General features: G+C 35.3%; 1 protein-coding gene across 1 annotated transcript in view; it reads right to left on the reverse strand.

The window, feature by feature from the left end:
• Window positions 1-19692, reverse strand: part of LOC125240299 (putative fatty acyl-CoA reductase CG5065) — a 52202-nt gene that overhangs the window by 20745 nt on the left and 11765 nt on the right. Inside the window, exons 2-4 of the mRNA XM_048148170.1 lie at window positions 1887-2093; window positions 1469-1626; window positions 792-882 (exon numbers count right to left, since the gene is read on the reverse strand). Coding sequence (XP_048004127.1) covers window positions 792-882; window positions 1469-1626; window positions 1887-2084 — 447 coding nt within the window. The 5' untranslated portion in view covers window positions 2085-2093. The remainder of the gene's footprint in view (window positions 1-791; window positions 883-1468; window positions 1627-1886; window positions 2094-19692) is intronic.

Genomic DNA, 19692 nt, shown 5'->3' on the forward strand with positions numbered 1-19692 from the left:
TCCCTTACGAGAACGCTTCTGAGAACGCCAAGACAGCGATTTAGTGTCTTAACATATTTAGAATATAATAGAATATAATTTATTCGTGAGCGCAGTCAGGACTAATTACACATTACACGATGACCGGTCTGGCTCAGTCGGTAGTGACCCTGCCTGCTAAGCCGCGGTCCTGGGTTCGAATCCCGGTAAGGGCATTTATTTGTGTGATGAGCACAGATATTTGTTCCTGAGTCTTGGATGTTTTCTATATAAGTATGTACTTATCTATTTAAGTATGTATATCGTCGCTTAGCACCCATAGTACAAGCTTTGCTTAGTTTGGGGCTAAGTTGATCTGTGTAAGGTGTCCCCAATATTTTTTTTTTATTACAACACAAACAAAGTAGGTAGCTGTCATACCAGACAAAAGCATCTCGTAATGGACACTCTCGTAGAAGCACCTATAAGATAAGATAAGATAAGATAAGATACATTTATTGATAAAAATTTACATTTTTTACACGTCAAAATATTTCAATTATTAAATTATAGCAGGGGCAATTAGCCCATCCTAATGTTTTCGCATATCCCCCTATTCTTCTCTGCAGGGTTAAGTTCTCAACCGATTCTAGAAAAAAAATGTGAATAATGCAGTAGAAGTGGGGAGTAAGCACCTAACAAAGTTTTGTCATTTGATCATACAATAAATCTAGTACGGTCAGTCAAGAAAGTGGTTTACCACTTTTCGACTCCATTTTTAAACACATAAGGTCGAAAAGTGGTAAACCACTTTTTTGGCTGACTGTACGTACCTCGAGTTGTGACATCCCGTCAGTGAGGTCCAAAACGCGCTGGGTCCCGCCAGTATTCAGGGCAGTAGCGTCCTTAAGCGGCATATCAAACCTGAAATAAGAGATAATACATTTAGTAATAAAATAAACAACCAACCAAAAAAAAAAATACTTATGATCTTAGAATATGGACTTCAAGAATATTTAACATTCATAATGTGCTTGAAACAATTTTTCCAACACTTTATCCTATTCTAACTTTAAGGTGTCAATTTCTGTAGTGGCGTTGTTCAAGTCGAGGGAAAAATCGGAGTTTAAACTGATGTTACGCCTACTAGTTACTAGATGGCGATGCTGACCTGACACAAGCGGCGCAACAGAAGATGATCTGAGTCTTCTTCCTCAATTCTTGACAATGCTCCTCTGAAGTGCCCGTGCCAATGGAAGATGAGCTGTGTCTACTCTTCTACAGCCAAGATGTCTGCTAGGACCAAGTGGAAATTTACTGTTTCTACAACTAAACACCAGATGGCGCTGTCTGTACCTGACACAAGCAGCGCAATGGAAGATAATCTGCATGTCTCTCCTCAGTTCTTGACGATGGTCTTCCGAGATGCCCATAACTCCTGGGAATCTCGTGGTACCAACAGAAATTATAGATTTTGTTGCTACTAGTTACTAGATGGCGCTGTCTGTACCTGACACAAGCGGCGCAATGGAAGATGATCTGCGTTTCATTCCTCAGTTCTTGACGATGCTCCTCTGAAATGCCCATGCCTTCAGCCAGTATGTCTCCTGGGATCAGGCGAAGTTTCTCGAAGCATTTGGGGCTCACTTCGTGGAGGCGGTCAAATATCTGAAAAAATAGAATGTCGGTTAAGAAAATGTCAAAGGTTGATTTCTATTGCACACGGAATTGTCAGTGGGGCGATAATGTGTAAATGTAAGTATTTTTTAAATAAATGTATCGTAAAGAGAAGGCATCATTCAAATGCTAGCATATAGCATGATTGTGTCCTTGCCTCTTTCAGAGAACTTTGGTAAAAAAACTCATCACTGATGATAGCTTCACTTGTTTTCTAGTTCCGCTACTCCCCACAAGATGGCGCTACTCACCCTACACTTCAAGAAGCTCTCAAGCCTCTCTCCACTACTCTGCCCCTTCTTTCCGCGCATCAGCATGTAAATCCTCTTCACATCAGGACAGGATCTAAGCAGCTTCTCCACGAGGACCTTTCCCATAAAACCAGTGGCTCCAGTGATGAAGATGGTCTTGTTTGCGTAGTACTCCGCTACGCTCATAGATGGCGCCATGGTGGTATTCTGTAATGAAATTTGTATTATGACTTTTAGCAACAGGCTTCTTCAACGAATTTCAACGTCTTGCTAATATGGAATTCTTATGAAATCGAATTGAGTGACGTCACGGTCAACTCAGTTACTTTATGAATGAATGAATGAATGAATTACTTTATTGCGATAAACATGGTATACATTAGGTGGTACATCGCATTATTGTTTTTATATATTTCTACCTGACTTATTAAATAGAAATGGGATTTAAAAATAACATCTACTCGTAAGTATCTATGTTTTTCTTATATTTATCTGATGCTTTATTTCGTACATGGTATAAAATATTTTATTTTAAGTACAGTCAAGTACCCATTTAGGGCGTTGAAAGAAAACGAAATTGTGATATTGAAATGACAGGGTTGCTTAAACCATATTTATATAGGGTTCGAATCCCGGTAAGGGCATTTATGTGTGATAAGCACATATATTTGTTCCTGTATCAAGGATGTTTTTCTATGTATATAAGTATTTGTATATTATTTTGATATATATCGTTGTCTGGGTACCCACAACACAAGCCTTCTTGAGCTTACCGTGGGTCTCAGTCAATCTGTGTAAAAAAGTCCTATAATATTTATTTATTTTATTTATTTCGTGAAATAAAACTATGGAAACGGGTCGCCCGTTGACCACGAATGCTGTAAAGTGTTTGAAGCGTCGGGATGAATTGTAAATTCATTATTCGCGATTTAATCCGTTTCCATAGTTTTTATTTCATGAGTAACTATCGCGGTAACCGAAGACAATATTATTTATATTCGATAACTTAAGGATAAATAAAAAAACAAAGCTCTTTGCTAATGGCACCAACTTTCTCTGCCATATGACTACCTTTTATGTCACAACGACGATTAGTTAACATTAACGACTGTGTTTAATTGTCTATACATTAACTGCATATAAATGTGCTTATTATTACTAAGGTTGATTTTAACGACTCGTCAAATCTGACCTAACACCGTAAGTTGGGGTGAGTTGGACCAAAACTGACTAAACCTCGATAACATTTTATTAACCCCCGACGCAAAAACGACGGGGTGTTATAAGTTTGACGTGTCTGTCTGTCTGTTTGTCTCTCTGTCTGTCTGTCTGTATGTCTGTCTGTGGCATCGTAGCTCCCGAACGGATGAACCGATTTACATTTAGTTTTTTTGTTTGAAAGCTGAGTTAGTCGGAAGTGTTCTTAGTCATATTTCATGAAAATCGGTCCACTATATGGCGGTCGGGAGTTTTTGACATTTTTTTACATATGCAAAATTCAGTAGGTATAGTGTTCCATTTCATAATTTTGATGATAAACAGGAAATCCCATCTCACCCCTTAGTCTCTCGTAATTTGGAATATAGTTTGATCGATTTTTTTATATTACTGTAGTTCCATTTTAAATTGTACCTATTTTATACGTTTAATTGAATAATAGTTATTTGTTTTACAAGGGGGCAAAGTTGAAAATTTCGTTTCTGCACCCATAGTACAAGCTTTGCTTAGTTTGGGGCTAACTTGATCTGTGTAAGGTGTCCCCCAATATTTATATATTTTATATATTTATTTTAGTAGTGACATCTAGCGTCATCCACGCCTCAATCACGCAATAGTAAAGCGCGCGGTTGTTTTATGCGATAAACGCTACGTTACACGCAGTGCGATAGACGCAGATCATTTCAAGTCAAGTAATATAATTATAGACCATTGTTTTACGCGGTTAACGCAGCGGCAAGCGCAGCGTGAGACGCAATGCGTCAAACGCACATATAAAAATATTTTATCTTCATAGTTTATATAAGGAGCATCCTTGTTTATTGCGTGAAACGTGTCCGTTCAACGCAAGCGGCTAGCGCTTGAGCATATTCGTGTTGTTTTGTGCGTCTACCCACATTTAATGGAGGAAGAATAAATCACAAAGCATTGCATCTCAACTCGGTTAACTGTGGCATTAATTAATTATTAATTTCATCACTATGGCAAACTTAAAGAAACGTAAAATGATGCCATTTCCAAGGGAGGGTTATGAACTCCTGATTGATTTAATTAGAGATCGATCGGTTTTCTATGATCTTTCACACGAACATTACAAAAATATCCAACATCGCAACCGAAAGTGGATGGAAATTGGCGAAATAATCGAGAAGTCTGGTGAGTTTTTTAACTTAACACGTTAACTTGTTTGAAAGACACTTTAAGACTAAATTCCAAATATGTATACCTTCTCAAGTAATCGCTGCGGTAATCGCAAACAATTTTAAAATATCGCTGCGAACGGAGCGTCAAACGCATAAAAAAATATTGCACTATGTAGCTCCCACGTAAAAAAAATGACAATGCGCTCGCAGCAGCGTTTAGCGCATGCGTTTGCCGTAAAAAAAAGGGTGCCTTGTTTTGGAACGCAGACGCGGTAGACGCATCCGTTGATCGCATTCGTCTGACGCTGCGATCTCCGCATAAAACAACCGCGCGCTTAGTTAGTAATTTAGGAGACTTCTAGATGATTATTATCTATCACAGACCTATCATTTCGCTTACACTTAAAGACTGCTGGAGTGTGCAAAAGAGAAGCTTTCACGTATATGATCATCCTATGAGAGCAAAAGAGGCAGACTACAATAGTTATTTGTTATACAAGGGGGTAAAGTTGTATTTTAACGCCGAGTGTGGAATTGAAAAACGAGCAAGTGAAAGGATTCTATAGTTGAACCACGAGCGAAGCGAGTGGTTCGAGAGTAGAATCCTGAACTTGCGAGTTTTTTAACACACGAGAAGTAAAATACATTTGCACCCGAGTGTAACACAAAACTTTTCCCCTCACTATAGCGAGGAAACTACAACGCAAAAAATGCGTTTATCACTGCTTCCAGTAGTTCCACAGGTGGTAAATCATCTTTATTACTAGATTCACCTACTTTTATCAATTTTAAGGCAGTTAATTTGACTTTATTCAAGGTCAAATTACTTTACCCACTAGTGGATAAAATGCGTTTTTACCCGCTGCTATTAAAGGACAAAACACGTGTTTCCGAGCTAGTGAGGGGAAAATGAAAAAACGTGACCATTTTTGACAGGCAGCGGCCGCTAATAGCGGCCTACTCAATTTAAGTTAACGGATTAATCGTACTTTTCAGTACAAAAAGTTGTATTTAGATGACACAGTGACAGTGAGTGCTTTCCGTTTGTATTAAACAATTAGAAAAGCAAATTATTCACGTTATCATACATAATTTCTGAATTAAATATTCCTAATGACACTTGACATTGGTCCAGTTTTGGTCTCACTTTTGATATTCGACAGTTGTTCTTTGTCATCCTACTTGTGTCCTACTTCTATGTTATTTATTAAATCATACGATCTCTGATCGAAACTTTTTACGCAAGTTTTTACCTAAGTATAAACAGATACAAACACAATTTATCTTTTTTGTCGCAATCGATAAGTTTTCCACGTCTATATCCTATACATACATACAAACAAACATATGTAAACACTTTTTGTTAATGAGGTAAATTTAATTTTAGCTCCGGTATGTCGGTTATTTTAGGGTTCCTCAGTCGTAGGCGAAAACATTGTTGTACAAAAAATTAAAATTTTGAAAAAACCCCCGACCGCGACATAGTAGACCGATTTTCATGAAACATGGCTGTGCTGAGCTACGATGCCACAGACAGACACACACACAGACAGACAGACAGACAGACAAACAGACAGACAGGGGGTTAAAAACTATGTATATGCGAAAGTTTTTAACCCCCGACGCAAAAACGACGGAGTGTTATAAGTTTGACGTGTCTGTCTGTCTGTCTGTCTGTCTGTGTGTGTGTGTATGTCTGTGGCATCGCAGCTCCCGAACGGATGAACCGATTTAGATTTAGATTTTTTTTGTCTGAAAGCTGAGTTAATCGGGAGTGTTCTTAGCCATGTTTCATGAAAATCGGTCCACTATTATATGTCGCGGTCGGGGGTTTTTTCAAAATTTTAATTTTGTGGTTAGGTTATACATATAACGAAAAGACTAAAAGTCTAAAAAATTAAATAATACTTATTTAGCATCTTTGTTTTACAAGGGAGCAAAGATGTTGTTTAACCGCACGTGCCAATATTGGTACCCAAGAAAGCAAAAGATTCCAATATTGAACCGCGAGCGTAGGTCAGAATTCGATATCAGTAGGATTCTCAGGAACTTCCAAGATTCCAGAGAGTCGAATAAAAATTATACATACATACATACATACATACCTATAATCACGCCTGTATACCATAAAAGGGTAGGCAGAACACATGAACTACTAAGTTTCAGTTCCACTCTTGGCAAAAAGGGGTTGAAAGAAATCCAAATTGTGACATTGCAGTGACAGGTTGCCAGCCTCTCGCCTACGCCACAATTTAACCCATATCCCACAGTCGACTTCTACGACACCCACCCTTGGTTATAAAAATTATAACCAAGTGATAAACATATTAAAACCCCGGCTCGTCATATGATATTTGCCAGTCGCTTTTCGGTGAAAGAAAACATCGTGAGAAAACCGGACTAATTCCAGTAAGGCCTAGTTACCCTTCGGGTTGGTAGGTCAGATGGCAGTCGCTTTCGTAAAACTAGTGCCTTCGCCAAATCTTGAGATTAGTTGTCAAAGCGGACCCCAGGCTCCCATGAGCCGTGGCAAATGCCGGGATAACGCAAGGATGATGATACATATTCAAACTATTATTTACTTATTTACACGTGACTCACGCTTTACGAATTTATTTTCAACTTGCAATCTTCCGCAAATGCGTAGTCAGCAGTAAAAACTTGATGAGTTTGCTTAATTTATTTTTTATTCGGTTAGCAGAAATGTGTTTTTCGTGGCAAAAACTATGGTATGGAATAATTGGCCACAAAATATTCTTAACCCTTAAATGCATGGTGATGTATATATGCATCATATATTTGATGGCCCGTGGCTCGATATGTAGCTATCCAAAATCACATTTACTGCTTAATTATTATTCATTATTTATTATTATTTAATATACAGTTAATTTATATATATATATATATATTTTTTTTTTAACGTTATAATGTTGCCAATTTTTTATTTCTACAAATAAATTAAATAAATTAAATAATATAATGATTTACTATTTATTATTTAAGAATTAAGATGAAATGGCGGAAAAGTGTGAAAAAACAGGACGATGGCGATTTTTAGTATGTGATTTAGGCAGATTTTTTCGGAGTTAGTAATTATTTTATGTTTAAACATTTTATCATAAAGGTTTCACAAATAGTGTACCTTTTTAATAGTAGTATTTTTTTTTAAATAAATCTTACCAAATACGATATAATTATATAAATAAGATTTCGCCTATTTTACTTCTAACGCTGATTTAGTATAAATATCGATCTTAAATATTTTTTTTATTATTTTTCCCAGAGTCGGAAAACCATTGTCTATCACATATATTTAGTACACCTACTTACAAGGTTAAATTTATTATTCTCCACTACCTAGGTTGTCTGGAAGAGATCGCTCTTTCGCGATAAGACCGCCTCTTGTTTTACCTCTTAAGTTGTTGTTTATACTTGCTATGTTGTTTCGTGTATTGAGGTGTGCAATAAAGAGTATTTGTATTGTATTGTATATTAATATCTCGTTAAAAGAAAAATTCATGCATTTAAGGGTTAATACAACTCGGTATCACCAAGGACAATATAATACTGGGACACACAAGCCCATACAAAAAAGCGTACCCCTGAAATGTATAGGCATTTTAGGCTTAAAACTATATAACGCTGTTTCGCAGCCTGGAAGTAGCCAAAATCATATTTTCCCTAAAATATTTTTGAGTGTTTTTATTTTTTAACCCCCGACGCGAAAACGACGGGGTGTTGTAAGTTTGACGTGTCTGTCTGTCTGTCTGTTTGTCTGTCTGTCTGTGTGTGTGTCTGTCTGTGGCATCGTAGCTCCCGAACGGATGAACCGATTTAGATTTAGTTTTTTTTGTCTGAAAGCTGAGTTAGTCGGGAGTGTTCTTAGCCATGTTTCATGAAAATCGGTCCACTATGTCGCGCGCGGTCGGGGGTTTTTTCAAAATTTTAATTTTGTGGTTAGGTTATTATAAGAACAAATGACATGCTTTTTTATTTTAATATCATGATATCACATCAATATAGGTGAAAAACTTAAGAAAATCACTTTTTAATTCACCTTGTATAATTTATTTATTTTAGTACTTATCACTATCACTACAACATAGTATAAAACAAAGTCACTTTTTCTGTCCCTATGTCCCTATGTCCCTATGTCCCTTTGTATGCTTAAATCTTTGAAACTACGCAACGGATTTTGATGCGGTTTTTTTAGGGTTCCGTAGCCAAAATGGCAAAAACGGAACCCTTATAGTTTCGTCATGTCCGTCTGTCCGTCTGTCCGTCTGTCCGTCTGTCCGTCTGTCACAGCCGATTTACTCGGAAACTATAAGTACTACAGTGATGAAATTTGATGGGAATATGTGTTGTATGAACCGCTACAAAATTATGACACTAAATAGTAAAAAAAAGAATTGGGGGTGGGGCCCCCCATACATGTAACTGAGGGATGAAAATTTTTTTTTCGATGTACATACCCGTGTGGGGTATCAATGGAAAGGTCTTTTAAAATGATATAAAGTTTTCTAAAAAACATTTTTCTTAAAGTGAACGGTTTTTGAGATATCAGCTCTCAAAGTCGTAAAAAGTATGTCCCCCCCCCTCTATTTTTATAACTACGGGGTATAAAATTCTAAAAAAAATAGAGGTGATGCATGCTAATTAACTCTTTCAACGATTTTTGGTTTGATCAAAGTATCTCTTATAGTTTTTGAGATAGGTTGATTTAACTGTAATTTTTATTTGCTGCTACGGAACCCTTTGTGCGCGAGCCCGACTCGCACTTGGCCGGTTTTTTAATAGATAGAGTGATTCAAGAGGAAGGTTTATATGTATAATAACATCCATTAAATAGTGGAGAAGTACTGTTATTTTTGAGGTTTCTAATGTGATGTCGTAAATAATTACATGCGGGTAGATTATATTTATTTGTCTACCCCGAACATTTATATAAATTAATATCGGGTAGTTTTGTGTTGTTTACATGGGGTGACATTTTGCTGGGACGTCAGTCTTCCGCGACCACGGCCAGTGCAACCTGGCCGAAACGTTGGGAAAAAAGGTAAAAATAATGTTAATTAATCGCATTCGACCTGTCTGTATGTGACTTTAAATATGTGTACAAAGCGCGAGAACTTAGTGTTATCTTGATAAGGGATAGGGATAGCGATAGGGATAGCGATAATCGTAAATTCGTAAATAAACTTAAAAATAAACTTATGCTTGAAGCGTATTACACTGTTGACGAATTTTTCAACGACGTGCACTCTTGAACTGGTTCACTATACCAACCATTTTGAATTATAAAATTGAAATGTATCTTCGACAGCATGTTTGCATTAACTATGTAAGTTATAAGTGCCGACTGTAGACACTTAATAACAAAAAATAACAAAGAAGAATGTATTTATATGTAATTTTGTTGACATGTAAAACTATGTTTGATAAAGGAATAAATGAATGAATGAATGAATGAATGATAGGGATAGCGATAGGGATAGCGATGTCACTACATAGTATAAAACAAAGTCGCTTTCTCTGTCCCTATGTCCCTTTGTATGCTTAAATCTTTGAAACTACGCAACGGATTTTGATGCGGTTTTTTTTAATAGATAGAGTGATTCAAGAGGAAGGTTTATATGTATAATAACATCCATTAAATAGTGGAGAAGTACTGTTATTTTTGAGGTTTCTAATGTGATGTCGTAAATAATTACATGCGGGTAAATTATATTTATTTGTCTACCCCGAACATTTATATAAATTAATATCGGGTAGTTTTGTGTTGTTTACATCTCCGGTGACATTTTGCTGGGACGTCAGTCTTCCGCGACCACGGCCAGTGCAACCTGGCCGAAACGTTGGGAAAAAAGGTAAAAATAATGTTAATTAATCGCTTTCGACCTGTATGTGACTTTAAATATGTGTACAAAGCGCGAGAACTTAGTGTTATCTTGATAAGGGATAGGGATAGCGATAGGGATAGCGATAGGGATAGCGATAGCCATAGCGTTAGCGATAGCGATAGCGATAGCGATAGGGATAGAGATAGGGATACGGATAGGGATACGGATAGGGATACGGATACGGATACGGAAACGGATACGGATACGGATAATATGGGTATCGTTAGAGGGATACGGATAATCGGTCGGCGGTCTCTTACAATCAAAGTGCTCTAAGACGATCGTTGTTTGCTTGCTTGAAGATTACGTTTGCGATAAGTATAAGCAAAATGTAAAAAATTGTAAGGGATAATAGAAAAAAGTACTTTTTACCCACCGATCATATAGTGTCGAAATACGGGCTATGTGGGATGTTTATAAAGGTTTCCCCAGCGTATATAGAATTACCTACGCTGTGGTCGATGTGTAATATTTCTACAATCATTGCAAGCAAAAGTATTATGTGCAATCGAAATAATCGCAGATAAATATACCAGAGAAACCTAAGGATCCAAATGAAAATCTTAATGAATACTTTTATTACGCGGGCGAAGCCGCGGGTAAAAGCTAGTCTTGCATATTGCATCGAAATCAGCTCAGCCGTTTTGTGAAACAAACAATGACACACAAAAACTTTCACATTCAAAATAGTAGAATGTCTAGGTCGAAACACAAGACCTATCTTGCAAGGCCATGTCTAGACTATCGTTATTGATAATTAATTGTATGAATATGATAACTGCATTTTTTTTATGATTGATGATGATGAGGTAGGATGAAAACTCGACAAGAATAGTTACATTACGATACAAGTGCGAAAAAAAGGAAGTTCAAAACGAGTGGCGATAAATTAAAACACGACCGAAGGGAGTATTTAAATCGACACGAGTTACGAATTTCCTTTTCGCACGTGTATCGTACGACGTTTTTCAGTACAGATTGCCCTCCGAAGTTTCGACCTGGCATATAATGAACCACTTCTCGCACTAGTGCGTAAAAAAACACCCTGCACTGAAAATAATATAGTAAAAATATACCTAAAATACATTGAAAATCGATAGAAGTATAATGTTTTAGTTTGGCAATATTTCCCTATTCGGTGAATATTGCCAGAAACTTATTTAATTGACGCCAAACACGCTGAATGCATCACTTATGCCGATTTAATTTTGTTGTAGATACGTTTTCTTTAATTTTATATATTTTACATGTTTTATTTATTTATTTATACTTTATTGCACATAAAAATAAGTACAAATGGTGGACTTATTTTTTTATGTGCCTTAAGGCATTATTTTAGGCATTATTTTTAGGCTTTTAGGTAAATGTTTTATTTTATTTTATTATTTTATTACAATGTCATCAGTATTGGTGGGTATGTTTTGCAAACTTCGAAATGCTTTAAGAAGTAATTTTATTGGGCTTCTTGAAGTCCCAATGAGGAGACACACTGACATTTTATCCCGCTAGGCGGCGCCTGTGCATGTCATTCATAAGTGAAAGAAAGAAAAAAATATCTCGTTCTCACGTATGAAATTCTTTATCTATGTAATCATAAATTAAATATAACAAGATCATACCATCCCATACCTTAAAATGCGACCGCCTACGAACGCGCTTACACTCCACCACACATAGATGGCGCCACAAAAAATGCCTTGTTGCCACCGATTATTTCTAGATTTGCATTAAGTGTCAATTCCGAGCCGTAAATCTATGTCAAAAGTGACACTTAACGCCATCTACAAGTATAATCGAAAGCTACAAGACATTTTTTTTGTGGCGCCATCTATGTGTGGTGGAATGTAAGCGCGGTCTTAGGCGGTCGCATTTTAATGTATGGGATGGTATGATCTTGTTATATTTAATCTATGATGTAATGGACTAATGAGGTGGCGCCATCTGTCATAAGCCTTTGATTGTGCCTCCTCATTAACTCGTGTGCTTGTTCGATGAAGGCCAAACTTTTTCAACAATACTTTAGGGCCTATCGATATTAAGTACCTGCGATAGACCTTCAAATGTAGGTACTAGTAAATGCCGTAATGATTAGTGATTACTAGAGATGGCCACAATATTCGGAAACTATTAGATATTCGGAGTATTCGAATATTCGGCCAGTGACAGAGAAGTTAAGAGGAAGTAGATTAGCATGGTAAGGGCATGTATTGCGGAGGGATGAAAGCAATGTTATAAAACGAGTGGTAAATATGAGGGTGGATGGATACAATGGTAGTGGAAGGCCCAAGAAAAGATGGATGGAATGTGTGAACAATGATATGAGAGTGAAAGGTATTAGTATGGAAATTACGGCTGATAGAGAGGAATGGAGGAAGATGATCTGCTGCGCCGACCTCAAATAATGGGAAAAGGGCAAGGGAATGATGATGATGATGATTAACTAGTACTATTAGGCCGAATACCAACCTATCTATTCCTCCTATCCTAAGATATATTATTTCGTTATCACTCACTTTTGGTTTCTTTTCTATATTTAATAAAAAAATACATAGGTACTTATGTACCTATTTAGTATTTAAAACAATATATTCTTGGTTGCATGTTGAATATGAAAACATTTTTAAGCAAACATTTTTAACTATGTACTAACTAAACAAGAACAAAGAAAATTATAGGTATCCTTTTCTCTACCACCCTAAAGAAAAGGATGCATAATAGTTTTCTTTGTTCTTTCTTTGACAGAGTATAGAACATATTAATTAAAGTGATCAGTGATTATGATTACATAATATATATAAAATACAGGTTTTTGCGACACCTCGGAGTACAAGTCAGATGTTCGGTTTATATCGGTTACATTCGTGAGCATTAGGTGTTTACCTATAATTTATTTTCTACAGTAATCGTTTTGAGCAAAGGTATCTAAATCTAAGCCAACTTCTTTTCTATAGGCAAATAGTTTTCACAGTGAACATGACTCAAAAATTTCACATAATACCGAATATCCGGCCGAAGAGCCGAATAATAAGTATTCGGCCAAAATTATTAGAACATCTCTAACGATTTTAATGTACGTGCTACACACCAATTCTATGTTGCAATGATGAGTACAAAAAACACAACTCAAATTTGACATTCTCAATGCAATACTTCACGAATATAAACTTAAAATGCTTGGTACAAGATAGATTGTACTTGTGTTATGTTATTTCAAGGTTACTATTGTTGCTCATTCAATTTTGCGAGTACCGTTGTGTAAGATTTTTTAGACAGTTATCAAATGATAGGCGATGTTTATCAAATATGAACATTTTTGTTTATTTTATTTATATTATTTGTTTTTTTTTTAATAGTATCATAATAAAATTAAGTCATATTCTCCCAATCCTATTAGTACAAAACTCACAACAAATTTATTGATTTTTTTATGCTTCTTAATTTTGTATTTTTTTTCCAACATAATAAATACATAACGTTAAGTACATAATACAATGGAAACTTAGTAATAAAAATTAACCTAACAATAACAAGCCTATTATATATATATATAGAGATCTACGGGTTAAGATCGTAGGTAGGTACTCTAGAATTGGACCTAACTTACTCTGCATGGAATTTTCAATAATTTTAAATTTAGATAATAATTAATATGACTCTGCAATAATATAATCGTTAATGTGACTCAGTCAATCTATGTAAACCTTATATTCATTATAATATTTATTTACTAACGTCAAATTTCTTTAAAAATATGAAATTTAAACGTATGATGACCGTAATTTCTTCTGTTTGACATTATCATATGACGGAAGTTATAGTACAAAAGAATGAGATAAAAAGTGCCATTAGAATACCGTCAAATAAAGTGAACAATAATGATCGGCTTGATTGTAATGTATGATTCGTGTCATCGCATCATTCTATCGCGTAACGAACAGAGATGATCAGCATACTCAGTTTCATACAAGACTTTATATTTCTTGATAGCACAGATTGCGTAAGTGCGTTTTCACATTATCCCATCCGATATCGGATCACATGACAACAAATAATATAGATTTTAAGGCAGATTCACACACTATTAATAAAGCTAGTTATACAATATTCAAAAAAATTACCATTACTATGTTGAAAAAAAAATTAACAACACAAACTTGACAAAAAAAAAACCCTTCAAAACTGCCTTAAAAATCTATATTATTTGTGGTCATGGTTCGTTAATATTTCTTGTATGTGGGTAGCTTTTGCACATTGTAATTTTTCCTCAGTCACCCGTTGACCGCGAACGCTGTAAAGAGTTCGAAACGTCGGGATGAAATTTTAAATTCATTATACGCGATTTAATCCGTTTCTATAGTTTTATTTCATGAATAATACAATTATCTAATGAAAAGCCCACATATCTGCTACTCGTACATTAGTGTAATTTATTTTGCATTACAATGTACATACATAAGCACCAACAATAAATTAAGTAATCAGGGTCTAATTCGTGGTATGACTTCTACCACACCTCGGACACTGGCGATCAAATATATGAAAGAAGCGCGTTCCTAGCACACAGTCTTAGCTCGTGTAGGTGAACGCGTACCATGCTTGTATGAGTGAGATATGACAGGTGACTGTTCGCGTTTTTGACAGGCGGTAACTGTGAGGTAACCGAGAGGGGGTGGGCGGCACTTTCAGCGGGGAGCGGGAGTGGCCATACTATACGATAGTACTCTTTATTATACTGTGCTTCTACTGTAAAATGATAGAGCGTTTAGCAAGAAACTGAAGAGGCTCACCTAGCCAAGACAAGTAAAACAACGATCTCATACGGATATACGTATACATAGCATATTTATGTTGTATGTACTATGTAAATACGGTATTTAACGGCGTGAGCATAATTATCGTTGATGTCATAGATGTTCTAATCAAGTTAAGTTGTAAGTAATAGTTATTGGTATTAATTACATAAGGATTTTTATTTTATTTTATTTTATCCTCTTATGGACTGTAGTTTTAGCTTAGCCTTAGATATAGTATGTATTTAAACTATTTAGATAATTACACATAGCATTCAGTTTTACATGTACTTAAAATGAAAAAAAAAAACTAGTAGAAGCTCAATGTAAACAATTTTTAAGAAAAAAAAACCGTCGCCTTTCGGGTTCTGGTGAAAGTTACTTGCGAATGTTGGATTATGTAGAAATGTGTAGGTATTTTTTAAAACTGCTTTTAATGCTTTAATTATTAGATGGCAACATAAATGAATATACGTATAACGTTAAGGTTTGAGGAGTTTCCTCAATTCCTCATGAATCCGATATTATATTATAAGAAATCGAAGCTTGACAAACTTTGACTTGAAAACTCAATATGCTTAACAAACATAACTAAATAAATGTCACTGTTATGAACTTAAATGCATGCTTTTCTTGCAAAAATACCAAAGTCACTTATGAGTGTGCCGTTCAGATTTGAGATCATCAGCAGTTGCACTGCACCAAATGTCACTGTTCTGGACGCAAGTGCATGCTGTTCTTATAAAAATACCAAAGTCACTATAAGCGTGCCGTTCAGATTTGAGGAGTTCGGTTCTGACCATCAGCAGTTCCACTGTACCAAATGTCACTGTTCTAGACGTAAGCGCATGCTGTTCTTATAAAAATGGCAAAGTCACTATAAGCGTGCCGTTCAGATTTGAGGAGTTCGGTTCTGACCATCATCAGCAATTCCGCTGCACCAAATGTCACTGTTCTGGATGAAAGTGCATGCTGTTCTTATAAAAATACCAAAGTCACTATAAGCGTGCCGTTCAGATTTGAAGAGTTCTATTCTGGCCATCATCAGCAGTTCCACTGCACCAAATGTCACTGTTCCGTACCTAAATGCATGCTGTTCCTTTAAAAACACAAAAATCACTATATGTATGCCTTTCAGATTCGAGGAGTTCCCTCGATTTCTCCAGGATCCCATCATCAGAACTGGGTTCTGAGAAAAATGGGACCAATCTGTATGCATATACATTCAATTAAAAAAAAAATTTCAAAATCGGTCCAGTAACGACGGAGATATCGAGGAACAAACATTAAAAAAAAAAAAAAATAAAAAAATAAAAAACATACAGACGACTTGATAACCGTCCTTCTTGAGATATGAGGCGACGGTTAAAAAATATAAAAATCCTGTGTGTTCATAGAAAATCTTATAATTTTAATTTATACATACTTACATACAATCACGCCTATTACCCAGAGTGGTAGGCAGAGATCACGGATTTCCATTAGCTACGATCCTGGCAAACGACTAATTTATGTTCAGTATTATCATTTTTTTAACTCGAAATTCGTAAATATTATCAATTTCTATAAATTAGCTAAGAATCTAAATTGATCAACAAGCAAAAATAGTGTTTGTATATTTATGAACAGTTAGTCTGACCAGATTAAATTGGCAACGTTTGCTTACGAAAGACATGATAAATGTAACACAATGAACTTTCATTAATCGATGCGCCAATCATGTTTAATGCATTATTTTGTAATGATTATAACTCGAAAGTAATTTTGCTAGGGATTTTATTACTTCAATTACTTGAGGAGTTACACAATTAAAATGAACAATGAAATGAAAATGTAGTTGAAGTTACGTGTGTGACCCATTAGGAAAAAAAATGTTTTTAATCCATACTAATATTATTAAATGGGAAAGAATGTCTCTTTGTTTGTCCGTCTTTCACGGCAAAACGGAGCGACGAATTGTCGTGATTTTTTAAATGGAGATAGTTGAAGCGAAGCGAGTAAATAAATAAATGGATCCAAGGTTCGGTCCTGGTACTTGGTTATTTGAGTCTCAAGTATTCACCGGCATAAATATAATATGTGATGATTTCTATACCTTGTCACATTAACGTCTTGTTTAAAATGTCATACGAAACTGTCAAACGATTAAAAGTGACAAGGTACAGAAATCATAACTAACTTCTGTATGCCGGTGACTGCACTGTATCTTTTCCTTACCTATAAGTTAATTTTAAGTTAGGAAAAAGATTACTTTTTTATCTTTATTGCATATACATTTATTCCTTATTACTTTTAGTATTTTATAATTTTATGTAATAGAAATAATGGTTTTAGTTCTTTGTTTTAAATAAATGATTCATACTAAGAAAATATCTCCGTTCTGTGAGAATTTTAAGCCTCTAAATTAGTTTATTTAAAATTAAAATCACTGTATTTTGCTAAGCAAATTGTCCAATCCCAACTGTAAGCTCAAGAACGCTTGTCTTGTGATAAATATATTTATTGATATCTACAAAAAAAAAACTAAAAAAATGGCAAAAAAGTAAATGAAAATATTGCCGAAATTTTATTGGCAATATTAACGGAAAAAATCTATGTCCGGTTGTATTTTGTGTATCGATGTAATCGCCTTATTTGGTTTAGATACGCAATATTACGGTCAGTGAGTGCAACGGCCTTGCGTACGCAACTTGGCAATATTACTCTTACGAGCACAATTAGCGAGAATTTATAGAATTTATATGTCACGGATGCGATACGGAGATAGAAATAGAAATAATTAAATAAATAGTATGGGTTATACATTAGGCTTAGAATAAATTTAAAAGTGGAACAGTGCTGCCTGAGAGTGACACTTTTTTTTAGGGTTCCGTAGTCAACTAGGAACCCTTATAGTTTCGCCATGTCTGTCTGTCCGTCCGTCCGTCCGTCCGCGGATAATCTCAGTAACCGTCAGCACTAGAAAGCTGAAAATTGGTACCAATATGTATATCAATCACGCCGACAAAGTGCAAAAATAAAAAATGGAAAAAAATGTTTTATTAGGGTACCCCCCCTACATGTAAAGTGGGGGCTGATATTTTTTTTTATTCCAACCCCAACGTGTGATATATTGTTGGATAGGTATTAAAAAATGAATAAGGGTTTACTAAGATCGTTTTTTGATAATATTAATATTTTCGGAAATAATCGCTCCTAAAGGAAAAAAAAGTGCGTCCCCCCCCTCTAACTTTTGAACCATATGGTTAAAAATATGAAAAAAATCACAAAAGTAGAATTTTATAAAGACATTCTAGGAAAATTATTTTGAACTTGATAGGTTCAGTAGTTTTTGAGAAAAATACGGAAAACTACGGAACCCTACACTGAGCGTGGTCCGACACGCTCTTGGCCGGTTTTTTTTTTATGAAATAGGCAGCAAACGAGCAGACGAGCCGCCTGATGGTAAGCAGTCATCGCCGCCCATGGACATAAGCAACATCATGGGAGCCACTTAACTCGCTTCTTCTGAATCTATATACCTGGGTACCTACGTACCTAGCCAAATACACAAACAAATAAAATAAGGAAGTGGGCGGCACACACTTTTAGTAATTACATTATTTTTTTTAATAATTCGATAACCGTAACAGTTAGGACGCTGGTTTCTTAGAGAAATTAAGTGTATTTGATCTAATTAACCTTCCCTTAAAGTTTACGGAATTCAATAGAAACACGGTGTATAAATATAGATAGTGCCCAAAATTCTGAAAGTAGGTAGCTATTCAACCACAATTAATATTTGGTGAAGCCTAACATATCGACGTGTGAATTAAGCTTAAACTTAATTATCATACGTGAATATTTTGCCTTGCCAAGCATTCACTAATGTAACTTTACTTATGACGTCATAACTAATATATACATGTAAATAAAGCCTTTTTGCTACCTATTCAGCCTACAACTCTTGTGAGTGTCTATGACATGGCCATGACTTTGACAGCTGTATTTTTCACATAAAATGTCAAAGGCTTTATTCTATAAATAACGTTACATTGTAAATCGTTTAAAATATAAAGATAGGGAATAATAGCATTAAATGTTGTTTCTCTTTTTTTAGGTAAGTGTTTTGGTTGTTACATGTTCAATGTGCATTATAATTTAAATATCTTTGTTTGTGCCTAATAAAACATTCTCTTTTTTAGAGCAACAACTTTCGTTATTATTTTAGAAGAAGATAACATATTATAAAACAACATTTGTACGGCTATTAAACAACAATGGAAAAACTGAAATTCGAATTTGTTGTTAAAGCGGGCGAAGATCCAAAAACAAATGTCTGCTGCATTACGTCAATTATAGACACGGACAAAAATATTTATTTGATGCCGGAGAAACTGCAACCAGTGAGACTGCATGAAATGATTTCTAAAACCGCGGCATATGAGAGAGTCAAACTTACGTTACAAAAAAGACACGATAAGAGACAGGTATGGATATCACTGACACCAGAACAGATGAAAGTTTATTTGGACGAAGACGGAAATATGCAGTTTAAAAATTATTTATTAGAAGAAATGACACTTGAACCTCCATTACAGACGCAAGCTACGGGTATCTCGGAAGAGGCTTTGGCAAAGATTTTACAAAATTTTACTGATAATAAGAGGGACATATCCAAAAACTACAACATAAAGAAGCTAACAGAAAAGATGGTTTTAGAAAAGTTTACAAACAAAACAACAAATGCAAATCAATGGCTTACTACTTT

This window comes from Leguminivora glycinivorella, chromosome 27, assembly GCF_023078275.1.
Source record: "Leguminivora glycinivorella isolate SPB_JAAS2020 chromosome 27, LegGlyc_1.1, whole genome shotgun sequence".
Taxonomy (NCBI): Eukaryota; Metazoa; Arthropoda; class Insecta; order Lepidoptera; family Tortricidae; genus Leguminivora; species Leguminivora glycinivorella.